This window comes from Leptinotarsa decemlineata, unplaced genomic scaffold, assembly GCF_025532065.1.
Source record: "Leptinotarsa decemlineata unplaced genomic scaffold, Ldec_3_MD MMD2_tig00003736_RagTag_RagTag, whole genome shotgun sequence".
Lineage (NCBI taxonomy): Eukaryota > Metazoa > Arthropoda > Insecta > Coleoptera > Chrysomelidae > Leptinotarsa > Leptinotarsa decemlineata.
Window position 1 is genome coordinate 5,777,951 of NW_027412593.1, and position 12,769 is coordinate 5,790,719.

The window sequence follows — 12,769 nt, forward strand, 5'->3', positions numbered from 1 at the left end:
CAAACTTTATGTTTGGAAAGTCAAGGAATCAATGTTTTTTTTTTCGAAAATAGTTCCATTTGTAAGCGAAAGATTCTACTTCCGTTTTATCTAGCTCTCCTTATTCTTTGACTTTTAGGAATTCATTTGAAATTTACACGCTTGTCACAGTGGCGCCTCCTTAATTTAATGGCTTTGGACGGACACTTTCTGATACACAGAGATGATTATTCACAAAACAGCCACACAACACACTGTTTTGTGATGATTATTCGTATTCCTACCCTCCGTATACCTATAAGAGGAGGTTGTGAAATTTCATCTTTTATATTAATATTTGTGGCTGCATATGGCGACACAGTCACGTGATTGGTCTAATTCAGTGTCTAATAATATTGAATCAAATATCAAAAATAATGTAAATTCAACAATGAAGGCAGGTTTATAAAAAAGTAACATTGGACGAACATCATATTATGAGTTTAATGCTTGTACTATTAACAACTAGGGCACTAGTGTGTTTCCGAAAAAAAAAAAAAGCCAAGACGATACAAAATATATTCTTCGTCCAAAATAATTCCAATGGTTTTCCAAATATTTCATTCATCAATTCATTTTTGTTTTGAATCTTACAGCACGATGCAAAATGGGGATTTACTCGAGCGTCATTGAGACATATTAGGTTGCAAAACTTAGATGATAAGAAGAAAAAAATGTTATTTGATATATACCTTTTCATCGGTGGGGGAAACGGCTATAGATGTTTAAATATGTAAAAAAATAACGTTGCATGGATATACTCGAGCGCGTCAGATATTGATAGCATCAATGTCCTACGTATTTTCAATAGTGTTGGTATGTTAATCTGATCGTTTGCATGATGTGGGTGGTTGTACGCAAGGGTTAAAAGTGAAAAGAAAAAAAATTTAATCAAGCGCGTCTGATTTCCTAAGGGGGTGTTAAGTGCAACAAAAAAAAGCTCTCATTCAATAATCTGACGATTTCGATCTGACGCACGCAACTCGCAGCCATTATTATAATGTGCAGAAAAAAATCGTCAATTTGAAATACTCAAGCGCGTCAGATTAAGATATATATGGTTCATCTTTATGTTTTACACGTGCTGTCTCATAATCTGACGATTATCTAGCTAGAGGGATTCGCTCAATCTGACAAAAACCGTTTTTTTAATTTTATTTTTTTAATTCATTGAACTTAATTAATAGAAAAGCTCAGGAAATAGCATGCAAATAAATAAGTATGTTTTTTTAAGTAGAATACTTGTATTTATAAGAAAATAATTTTAAGAAAATGCTCAAAAAAATTTTATTTCTCATAATCAATTGATTAATTTCTTCATTATGATTTCCTACAACGTAGTAACGGCTACGCATCCATCAATTAATTGATTAATTAATCATCATCTCCATCTTCATCACGAACGAGTCTCTGTGATCATGGCAACAGAATTCAGAGTGGGGACGGAGTGAGAAAGTAATAGATAGTGAAAAAGTTAATAAAGAATAGAGGAATAGAAACTCGGAGAGGGAAATATAGGTATCACACAGCCGCACGCATTAAACTTTATCGACGAATTTTTGTTATTTCGGCTTGCGGAAATCGTCAGATTATATATTTTTCGTTATCCTTGAATTATTTCCTTCAAAATAAAAAAAATGTGCTACGCTCGAGAATGTCGAATTGACGTTATTTTTTTTACAACTTTGCTGCCCTCCCCTTTCTTAACGTCACTCTCAAATCGTCAGATTACTGGAATATACAGTTTTTAGCAAGTAATTAACTCACTCTACCTTAATCTGACGCGCTCGAGAATTTCTGACGATCAATTTTTTTTTTACTAATCTGATCCTTTATCCCTCACAGGCGGCCTTATATATGGGGCTCATATTTGGTGGAGGTACTTAACCGGGTACAAGGTATCCCCCTGTATATTAATCTGCCGCACTTTAGTAAATCCCGAAATCCCCGCTTGGGCTATTATTATAGTTATATGATGAAATGGACCTATTATTAGGTCCATTTCATCATATAACTGTGGAAACCTCGATACTTGTTCAATCAGCAAGCCGTCATCAATCTTTTTTTTTCTCAAAATTTTAAAAAATTTGTGTCAAAAAAGTGTAACCTAAAAAGCTAGATGATTTCTTAAATTCGATTAAATTGATAGATTCTTCTATTTGTTCATTTGAAATATTGGAGTGTTTCTTTTGGTTGAGTTCAAAAACTCGCCTTCACTTTCGAGAATCGTGCAGTCTGCTGCATATATAAATATGCTGCCAACATAAAAATTACTTCGATGTGATTGATGTTATTTTTTGGGAAAGAAAGTTTTTGGTTTTACACTACTCCATCTAGATACAAAAAATGTGTGAATCTTACAAAGGAAGGAAGGAAGCAATCAGAAGAAGTAACTCTATACATAGATGTGTAGATCATGCAAAGAAGTAACTTTCAGACACAAACTGGAAGAAAAAGCTCCTTCTGAAACGATTACGTTGTTATTTCACTTCTTGCTTTATTTTAGGGTTGTTCTGGTTCTAACATCAGAAAATGTTTGGAAACTGCGTAGTACATGATGCATAGAGACAAAAAATCCGAAATAGTCTCGGACACTCATTAAAACGAACGCATATTAAAATTGAAAATACTAACGCGCCATCTATCTTATATATAAAGAGTGTTAATTTGACAAACAGGCAGGGAACTTTGAAATGTATTCATAGGTTGGGTTAGCGGTCATTAAAATGTTTTTGGGTGTTCACATTTAATTTAAAACATATAACATTTCAGTTTTGTTCATTTTCGCAACCATATCAAGGAAAAAATCAGGTGAACATGAAAATTATAACCTAATTGATAATAAACTGTTTTTCAGGTTATCAACTCTCGGAATTTTTTATCATCAATAATGAAAATGAAGATATGGATAACTTTTTCAGTAGGGAGAAAATTCTCGTACTTCTGGACTTATATAAAGTATACAAACTTTAGAGTTCTGCAGCACTTAGAATTTGAAGAATTGGTTCATCTTCGTATTTTTTATTTGTCAACGGGCTTCGACCACTTTGGTCATTAGACGCGTGTCCAGAACACGCAGTGGGTAGCAATGATAATCACTCCACGAGCCACCTAGGAAGCATCATGGCTATTCGCAGTCCGTCAGCCATTTAGCGTTGCAGAGTAATCCTAAAGTCAACTAGTTGAATTCTCTCGAGAAAAATGTTTAGTCGAAGTAAAGATCGAACTCAAGACATTTCAATCATGTGTCTGATGTACTATCATGCACCAATTCACCGCTACATAATGTAATTATTATAATTCAAAGATTGAACACCGTAAAAAATTGTTATTACTTTAGTCCACGTTCTACGATTCTCATTCAATACTGCCAAATAGAATGCGAATAACTCTGTCATATTCTGGTTACAGTCTGTATGGTGAAGAATAGCATATTCAAGTCGTATAATGTTTTCACAAATACAACAGTCTTCCGCATAAACTCAAGGATGGGATCCCTAGAAACTATAAATGAAACGTTATCGCTAAAAACCCTTATTCGCCACCAATGACATATATCCTTTCTTTCAGTTTGTAGGTCTTTCTAATGCTCAGTCCAAGGTAGAAATGAGTTCTACATGGAACCGTTTCTTTACCAACGCTTCTAAGTATATATCATCATCACAACTATTGGACCGGCCGTCCCAACATTTTTCTCATAATACATTGCTCACTACATCAGAGAAATAGAGATTTTGAAAAAAGAGATAATGTATGACTTTATTATTATGTATATGGAAATAACTGATTTGAAATATTGCATCCTTTTCCAATATTCTACAATATTTAGATTAGATCTCCCAGATCTATTCAACCTATTGGTACTTTTACTTTCACCGTCGAGTGAAGCGGACGTATCGCTATGTTCTTTTGAACAGAGGTCCATTTTGTTCACGTTTTATCGTGTATTGGATTATATGAATTTCTTCCATCCGGAGTACATGCATCGCAACCTTATAAATGTATTGTTGTCCACCGTGATAAGATTAAAATCTTAGAGGTGACTTTGAAAAGGTATTTGAAGTATCACTTCGTATGAGACATCCTGAATGCCACAGCAAGGGTGTTGATCAGATCACCGAAGACTGGCAAATTGCTCCAGATAGCATAGTCATAATCAAATATGTAAGCAAGAACTGCATCATGGACAGAGATTATAATTATTGGTCCGACCGTCCCGTCACCTTGCACACGATAACTTGCGGACTACTTTAAAAAAAGAATGACTATAACAGATGAGATAAAATATGACTCTGTCACAATCTTACTCTTTCTTTGGCTCACATTTAGAAGGGAACAACTGACTTGGGGTATTGCATCCTTTTCTAGTAATGCTATCCTCAATCTTTTCATTCTACTTCTATGCCAGTCCAGTAGTTGTAAGGTCTATGCAATAAGCATCTAACACTGTGATCGTGATCTAACCTGACTTTTAAGTTATTGCTTGCATTACAAGCATAGCGGGGTTATCCAATTTTTCAGTAGTATTTTCCAATCAATCAAAAAAAAACATGTCAGATTCGTTTGATTCATTCTCATCCAGTACTTTGGATTCGAAAGGAGGCGATAAAGAATTACAAGAATTTTTGATGGTGGAAAAGCAAAAAGCACAATTCAATGCTCAAGTAAAATTATTAAAAATTTTCAATAATTGTCAATAACTTTCTTATTTTCAGATACATGAATTCAATGACTTCTGTTGGGAAAAGTGTGTAGATAAACCTTCCAATAAACTGGATAGCAGGACAGAAACATGTCTTACAAATTGTGTGGACAGGTTTATCGATGTTTCGCTTTTAATCACAAATCGATTTGCCCAGTTACTACAGAAAGGTGGAGGCATGTGATAACCTTTCCAAATTGCATCTATACAAAATTATAGGGCAGGTAGACGTAATATACATATATTACATTTTCATTAGGTAATGAAATAATAGTTTGTGAAAAAAACCTTTTAAATATATTGAGTTGTTTCAGTCGTGATTCTGTATCATTTATGTATAAAAGCTAAACCATAGTCATTTTCAAATTGAATAAGTCTTGTTCACTAAATATACACCTCTATTCGAACTTGAGTATGCATGGGAATATCGTAAATGGTAAGAGATTGAAAGCCACAAAGTTGACTTTTTTAGAGTACCATTGAATAATAATTTTATTGTATAAACTGTACACTGAGTACATATAAAGGAATACAAAGAAAAATAAAAACATTGAATGAGTAATATGTTTCCTATTATGTTAGGTTGCTCTCCATATTTATCTAAAAACAATTTCATTTGCTTAATCGCGAACAACACTGCATTAAGTTTCTTGCAGTAGTACCAAGAAATTTCACATCATGTCACATCATTATTCCATCAGTAATATCAACTCCACCTGGAATGTTATTTTTTCTGTTATCAAATTTAATTGAAACAGATTTAGAGATATTTAATATTAAATGATTGCGTTCACACCATGACGTACATCCATCAATAACCTCTTTGACTCTTCTGAATACATCTTCCAATGTATACCTAATGATTGTCATTGTGGTATCATCTGCAAATATAGTTCTGAAGCTAAGTATGGAAAAACCAAAATATAGGCATTTTATTTTTGGCTGTATCTTGCAGAGATAATAAAAATCTGTTTATACTTTGCCACAGGAATTATCAATGGATTTTCAGAATATGTTTATAGAATTTCTACTTAGCTTCAGCATTGAAAATTTAAATAGGAACTTGTATTTGTTGTAGCAATATTTTCACCTTCCACAATCTGAAAAATATGAAAATTGTATTTAATTGACTTTAATACACATTTGGAAAGGGCAAACTTTTCAGTTTATCACGATAAGTTCCTGCGTAATATTTCTCACATAGAAAAATATTCTATTTGTCAATAACTTTTCGTATTTAATAATTGTGCTTATCAAAAAATGAGCTAAGAAATTATAGAATAATAATAGAATAGGCTTCGTTCACATTGGCTTGCATTCCACATTGTTGAAATGAGTATTCCTGAATTAGTGAATTGCCAAATAATATTAAAAAAAATTAGGAAATACTAAGGTCGAATAAACATAGAAAAAACTATTTATACCTACAAAGGTGTACATGTGTTTAAATATAACTGTACTTTAAGTGTTTTTTTTTTTTCATTCGAAAGCTAAAATGTAATTATGAATTTTGCTCAAATTTTGTATTTCCGATTTTTTGTTCAAAGAATTCTGACTTTCACTAATATGAACCATTTCAAGAAATAATCTTTCAGTTTTACTTTCTTTGATTGTTTTAGGTCATCCCGTGACCTTCCGAAATTACATGCTCTGTATAATAATTTATTAGAAACTCAAATATGATTGTTTTAGTATATACAATCAATCTCTATCAGTTGTTCCAATATATGTTGTTCTAGAAGTAATGTGTTTGTGTAAACAAATTTCATACATAATTGATAATATATTGAACAGCCTAGGTGTAATGAAAGTTAAACAACGTAGTCCTGCTAATTTTTCGACTAGATTAAATTGATTTTTTTTTCCTAAATCTAGTGCAATAATTATGTTCTATTCTGTTAGGGCTTCCCTTGTTCTTGTACATTTATTTTACTATTTCAAAAAAGTATAATTATTTTATACTGTGAACTTTGGTTTGATTGAAGAAAGATATAATAAGTATACTTTTTATTTTAAGTATTTTTCGCGGTAAATGTGTTCGAAGCATTCCACCCCAGCTCAAGATGGAATATTGTAATCAATGATGATGGTTTAGAAAGTAATGGAAAAGTGGGTGCCTCACGTTTTGACTGATCGACAGAAATTGTCACGTTTCGATGTCTGTTCTTCTTTGCTTTTGCGCAACTAAAACAATTCTTTTTTGGATCGGATTATCACGTGTGATGAAAAGTTGATCCGCTACAATAACAGGAGACGTTCAGTACAGTGGTTGGACACCAAAGAGTCACTCAGGCACTTCCCAAAAATCCCCAAAAAAAAAACATGGTTACTGTATGCTCTAGTCAGCAGCTGGTGTGATTCACTGTAACTTTCTGCATTGAATCCCAAGCACCCCAATTTTTATGCTGACAAAATTGACTTATATTACATTGGCAAATGATTCAAATTGTATTAGTATTCACTGAGATATTACAGTTTAAAGTAGACCCATAAAAACAGACAAAACTTTTGAAGCAAGCAAATAATAACCCAAAATAAATGGTTTATATTAATTGTTCCAACATTGTGTGTAAACATTTGAATTTGAATAACATAGACCTTTAAGTTCTAGCAAACTTTTTAGCATCCGTTAACATCGGATCAAGAGCGGGATCTTCTCAGTTCTCTAACTTAAGAACAATCCTGGGAGGTTCTCACTGTCTTCGGGAAAATTTACCACCTTGGAAGGGGTTATTCTTCACTAGGAAATTCATACCCAGATAGCAGATAACGTTCTTTATGCCTGCCCTTTCGCGTACCGGATCAGGTTTTTAACATTTGGCAGCGTTTGACTATTGCCAGGTGACCTAAAAGATCTCAATCTCCAAATAAATAAATCGGCTATAGTACAAAACAGGATTAATTGGGTAGAGTTTGAATAGGTGAGCCACAATAAACACTCGCGGGTTGCAGTATTATCGAACAGGCCCACCCATTTTAAACCAACCTACTTATTGTTTTTCAGAACTAATTTTATACCAGCGATACTTGTTTTGCTATACATTAGCTTTATCAAGCGCTTGATGAAACTATTGTATAGCGAAACACTTGTCGCAATTTTTTTTAAAACCTTTTACAGTGAAAATCATACAATAAACTGTATTAATAAGTTTTAAAAAATAGTATAGCTTTAGCTATAAAGTAGTTTTTAAAGTCGCATCCATATATTGGTAAATTATGAGAAAAGCTGAGTTCAAATGCTTCCGGAATAAAAATCCAGGAATAAAAATATTTCTTATATATTTAATTTATGAAGAAACATATCATTTTTATTTTAGTATACAAACTAATTTTTAATAGTGGTTAAGATAATTTGTTATTCCATATTACCATCACAGTTTTATTATTCAATAAAATTATAAGTACCCTGTCTTCTAGTACTTGACACCGAATTAGATCAATTTTAAGCATTAATAAAATTTTATACCTGTATAATATGAATCAGAGTTTAATGTTCACATAACGAAAATCTACGCTCATAGAAACATTCAGGCTTTCCAAAGTCATATTCCTTTGTAGATTCATCAAACTTTCTTGTCAACATCAACTTCTCTCTATACATCCGAGCATCATCAAAACTCATAGTGAACTTTAGATTTGATTCTCTGTTTTCACTTTCAATCCAACTCCTTTGTTGAGGAGCAACGTGCTTTGTCGAGAGAATTCTTTTATTCGGATCAACAAGAAAAAATACCAAAATTTTCCTATGTCCATTCTTAGTTTTATCTACCAACTCAAAAGGGCCTACCCTGTGTTGGTAGATATTAGGAAAGGCAATACAACAATCTTCACCACAAACAATTGAACCAATTTCTTGGCTCAGGGGATCTCCATCCTCCAGACCATAAAACTCCTTCACCCCCCGGCCATCGTACTGTTCGTAATCTGGATCTTCGATACCTTGTTTGAAGAACAACCTGGATTCTGTTATATTCGAAGATGAGTAATAGTATATCCCTGTGGCTACGATGGCTTCATTTTCAGTACCTTCAACATGCCAGACACCTCCAGCATATTTTGGTTCTTTGGGAGTCAGTTCAATATTTGCCAGTTTTACTATTACTTGCAAATTTCTTCCCCTCACATCAACGATTTCACTTCCTGGTTCTGGTGGTGTGAATTTGGGTATTTCTGGCCATTGAATTTCCCTATTATCTTCTGGTTCTTCTGAAAAGTCTTCTGAATCATAGGAATGAGAATCTTTTTCCGAATCTTTATACCATAAAAAACATGATACTTCTATTCTGTTTTTTGGTATATTCAATAAATCAGTTAAAACACGATTGAACAAAGGAATAAACTTCTCAAATATCTGGCCAATCATTGAGTATAAAGGCTCATGTTTCTTGGGGTTCAAATTATTTATGTATGAATTAATAAAAACCTTTCCTTCTGAATCAACATGGAACTCTGAAGGTAGCCATTGGTATTTGTATATATTTTCTTCAACTGGTTTTGTGGAAATATGTAACTCACTTGCATGTGCTCCACTGGAAGTAGTCTTATATTCATCTTCTATATAATCCAGTTTATCATCTAACTTATCAACTTTAGTAACACCTTTAACATAACAATATAAAGACGGATGTACTAGATCCACTACTTGATTTTTGCTCCAAGGATGATAGTCCTTCTGACTTTCATCTACATTTTCTAGGGTATCGTGAACATATTTTTTGAAATTGTTTTTCAATTGAGGATCTATTAACCTAGATGCCTGCCATGTTCCATCTATTGCACCGACCTCAATCCCATTTGATGTTCGACTGGCATAATACTTCAATTCATCAAAAACATAATCAACTAAGTGTTTGTCCTCATTGATTTCATTTCTCCAATGTTCCAAGATATCATCGTCATTAATTTTCTCTGCCCATCTTTCTTTTTCTCTAATTTCCTGACTCAGTCTAATCATATGAAGCTCACGTACTGTCTTAGGAGTCATTGCAGTGTCCATTGTAAAGGGTGTTGGAAAAATTTGTTTGACTTCAGCTTCCATGATTGAGCAGGTGCTTGGAGTTGGTTATAGAATGTCTACTGAAATATAAATTCAAAAAGTTAGTTTGATAAATCAGATTCAAGAAGTGACATCTGCTGCAAACAGGTCAATGAAAATTAGTAAGGGGGAATTCACACATTGGGAGAGCGTTCATACACCATACTTTCATAGATGGTGTATGAATGCACTCATTTTCTTCAATTTTTTCTTCAAAGGTGAAATAAAAAGTTAAAGATTATTGTATGAACCAGCCAACAGTTTTTCAAATCTACCGATGATTAGCAAGTCTAAAGAAATAACTTTTCCCACACACCATCTATGTTTCTATAATCAATTGATTACAACTGGTCGTTAGGCCCATTTTACATCCGCTTGTAGAAATTATCATTGATCAATAACTTAAGATTATTTCTACTAAACATTTGAAATGAATAATTTGAATACTTTCATATATTATTCCTGGCAAAAAATGTTTAAAGGAAAAAGGCTCAACAGGATACATTATCAGAATAATTATAAAAATTCAGATACATTTTCCAATTAATTAATCTTGTAGTATATGAATATTGAAATTGATCGCTTTTTTCCTCGTTATAGGATCACAGAGGATACCTAACAATGAATTGACCATGAAACAATTGTGATTGTAAAATAGGGAGCAGTCATTTTTTGATAAATAGGCTAGATGTACATTTTGGTGCAAAAAGACCTCGATTCCTAATTTCGAGTGTGTCTGCATCAATATTTTTTCAATGGGAGGAAAAAATTAACTTTGGTTAAATGAAACTTCAGCTGAAAAGAAGAAAATTAACAAATATTATTTTAAACTTTAATAAGTTTTTACTTGGTTTTAAGTTAGATTACCTGAACTGTTTTGTACTGAGAAGTACCTATAACATAAATATATTTTAACTCTGCGGAATACAAAAACTATTTGGATTTGAAAGTGTTATTCTCAAAACAAGTGTTTTCATCTATATTTTTTTTAGTGGAAGAAAAAAAATGTTCCAAATTCAAACCCGTCGCCTGCCAATTGTCACTCTCACACTCACAGCCCACAACAAAACATGACACCTCACATTACCACAGAGTAATAAAAGAGAATAGAGGGGCCTTTTACATCCTTGCATTGAAGGCAGCATAACTTTGTTTACGGGAAGTAAGTTGGACCATAAAACAGTGGCGGTTGGTTTAATTGATAATCGGAGGGATATATATTTACAAAATCTATCATTTCAGGTAAAAATGTATTCTGTTCAAATAGTTCCTACACGAAATCTGATTTATTATTAATGATTATAGAAATGAAGCCAGTTTTTCTACCACCTACTAGATTTTTATTTATGTATGGCTTTATAATAAAGCGCGTGGTTTACTGGGTTAAAATTAAATTATTTCAAATGAACTAATTCATAACAATGATAAATGTTAATTTCAAAAGTAATGAACTTTGCTTCATATAATCAGATGGAGAAATTTGTGATTTATTCTCAGATTTTATAAACAAGCGGTACGGTTTGTGAGATCCGATATGAAGAATTTTCGATTAGAAATCATGATTTTATTCAAAATTTGTATCAAAATAATAATATCAAACCTCAATCGTAATTAATTATTAATATTCATGATTTCTAATCGAAAATTCTTTATATAGGACCTCAGAAACCGTACCGCTTGTTCATCAAATCTGAGAATAAATTACAAATTTCTTCATCTGATTATATGAAGCAAAGTTCATTACTTTTAAAATTAACATTTATCATTGTTATGAATTAGTTCATTTGAAATTATTTAATTTCAACCCAGTAAACCACACGCTTTATTATAAAGCGATACATGAATAAAAACTAGTAGGTGATAGAAAAACTGGCCTCATTTCCATAATCATTAATAAAAATCAAATTTCTTGTAGGAACTATTTAAACAGAATACATTTTCACCTGAAATTATTTATTTTATAAATATATAATATCCCTCCGATTATCAACTAAACCAACCGCCATTGTTTTATGGTCCACCTTACTTCAAATGTAAACACACTCTTCATAACCCCTCACTACCCGCCACACCCCCCTCGTCCTAAAATTGTACAGAAAAGGATAGTACGATACCCGCTTCAAAATACATGTATTGTATTGGTACAGGCATGGCAACTCTATGTCTTATTATTACTCCGGGGACAAAATCATCGTGTTTTATTTCAGAATATTTTTAAATATTACCACAATAATTGAATCGAACTGGCCGATACTTGATAAAAATCCATATTAAAACTAATTAATACAGTTTATTGTTTATAGTGAAAATCATACAATAAACTGTGTTAGTTAGTTTTAGTACCACAATAGTAGTGATTTTTGAACCACCAAACCACATTTCTGGTTTTTTTCTATTGGTTGAGAAAGCGATCAAAAATGTTCGTAGATAAACAATTCATTTTTGTGCGTTTCGGACTTTATTAAATCCATCATCAGAGCTCTATAATAAATAAATTTAATAAGTAAACAGTATATACCAATACATATTGTAAAATTTATAAAGTTTATACAATCTCATATTATGTGAAAGAGAAATAAAAAGGTGCACTTACCAAACATTAGTTATCCATGTCAAAAAATACGTTTAAAATATATGTATCAGACAACATAGGTACAAACGAACATGAGGACTAACCAAATGAAAACACATACACCACGGACACATTAAAAAAGAAAACGATATCAAGGGAGACAAACTGATTAGCAATGGACGTTTTTGTTTGCCTTAAAAAAATGTATAAACAATAGAAGGATATCAGATTACACAGGATGTTGGAAACGTATCTGTATTAAAATATTAAAGAATACGATTTAGTAAATTAAAATAAGCATTATTCAGTCCTTCTGTGTCCCTTCTAGTGTCAACATTTTTTGTTTGAAAATGTAGATCATCTCACTAAACAGTCGTTTACCTAATAAAGGTTGAATATCTAAATCTTGGGGTTTTCAAAGTCAAAACTGTGGTTGTTTTCT

General features: G+C 32.3%; 2 protein-coding genes across 6 annotated transcripts; one reads left to right on the forward strand and one right to left on the reverse strand.

The window, feature by feature from the left end:
* Positions 1 to 4,439: 4,439 nt before the first annotated feature.
* Positions 4,440 to 5,038, forward strand: Tim8 (translocase of inner membrane 8). Its single transcript, XM_023174725.2, has 2 exons — positions 4,440 to 4,682; positions 4,734 to 5,038. The coding sequence occupies exons 1-2, from the start codon at positions 4,569 to 4,571 to the stop codon at positions 4,902 to 4,904; spliced, it is 285 nt and encodes a 94-aa protein (XP_023030493.1). The 5' UTR covers positions 4,440 to 4,568; the 3' UTR covers positions 4,905 to 5,038.
* Positions 5,039 to 7,982: 2,944 nt separating this feature from the next.
* On the reverse strand, positions 7,983 to 12,500 carry LOC111518306 (uncharacterized). Of its 5 annotated transcripts, none has more exons than XM_023174722.2 (2): positions 12,349 to 12,500; positions 7,983 to 9,796 (listed from the first exon to the last, which is right to left on the reverse strand). In XM_023174722.2, the coding sequence occupies exon 2, from the start codon at positions 9,756 to 9,758 to the stop codon at positions 8,208 to 8,210; it is 1,551 nt and encodes a 516-aa protein (XP_023030490.2). In that variant the 5' UTR covers positions 9,759 to 9,796; positions 12,349 to 12,500; the 3' UTR covers positions 7,983 to 8,207. The 5 variants fall into 5 exon arrangements, with proteins under 5 accessions (XP_023030490.2, XP_023030492.2, XP_023030491.2 ...); XM_023174724.2 differs by having other exon boundaries at positions 7,983 to 9,793; positions 12,349 to 12,458; XM_023174723.2 differs by lacking the exon at positions 12,349 to 12,500 and adding an exon at positions 10,623 to 10,796 and having other exon boundaries at positions 7,983 to 9,793.
* Between the last annotated feature and the right edge of the window lie 269 nt (positions 12,501 to 12,769).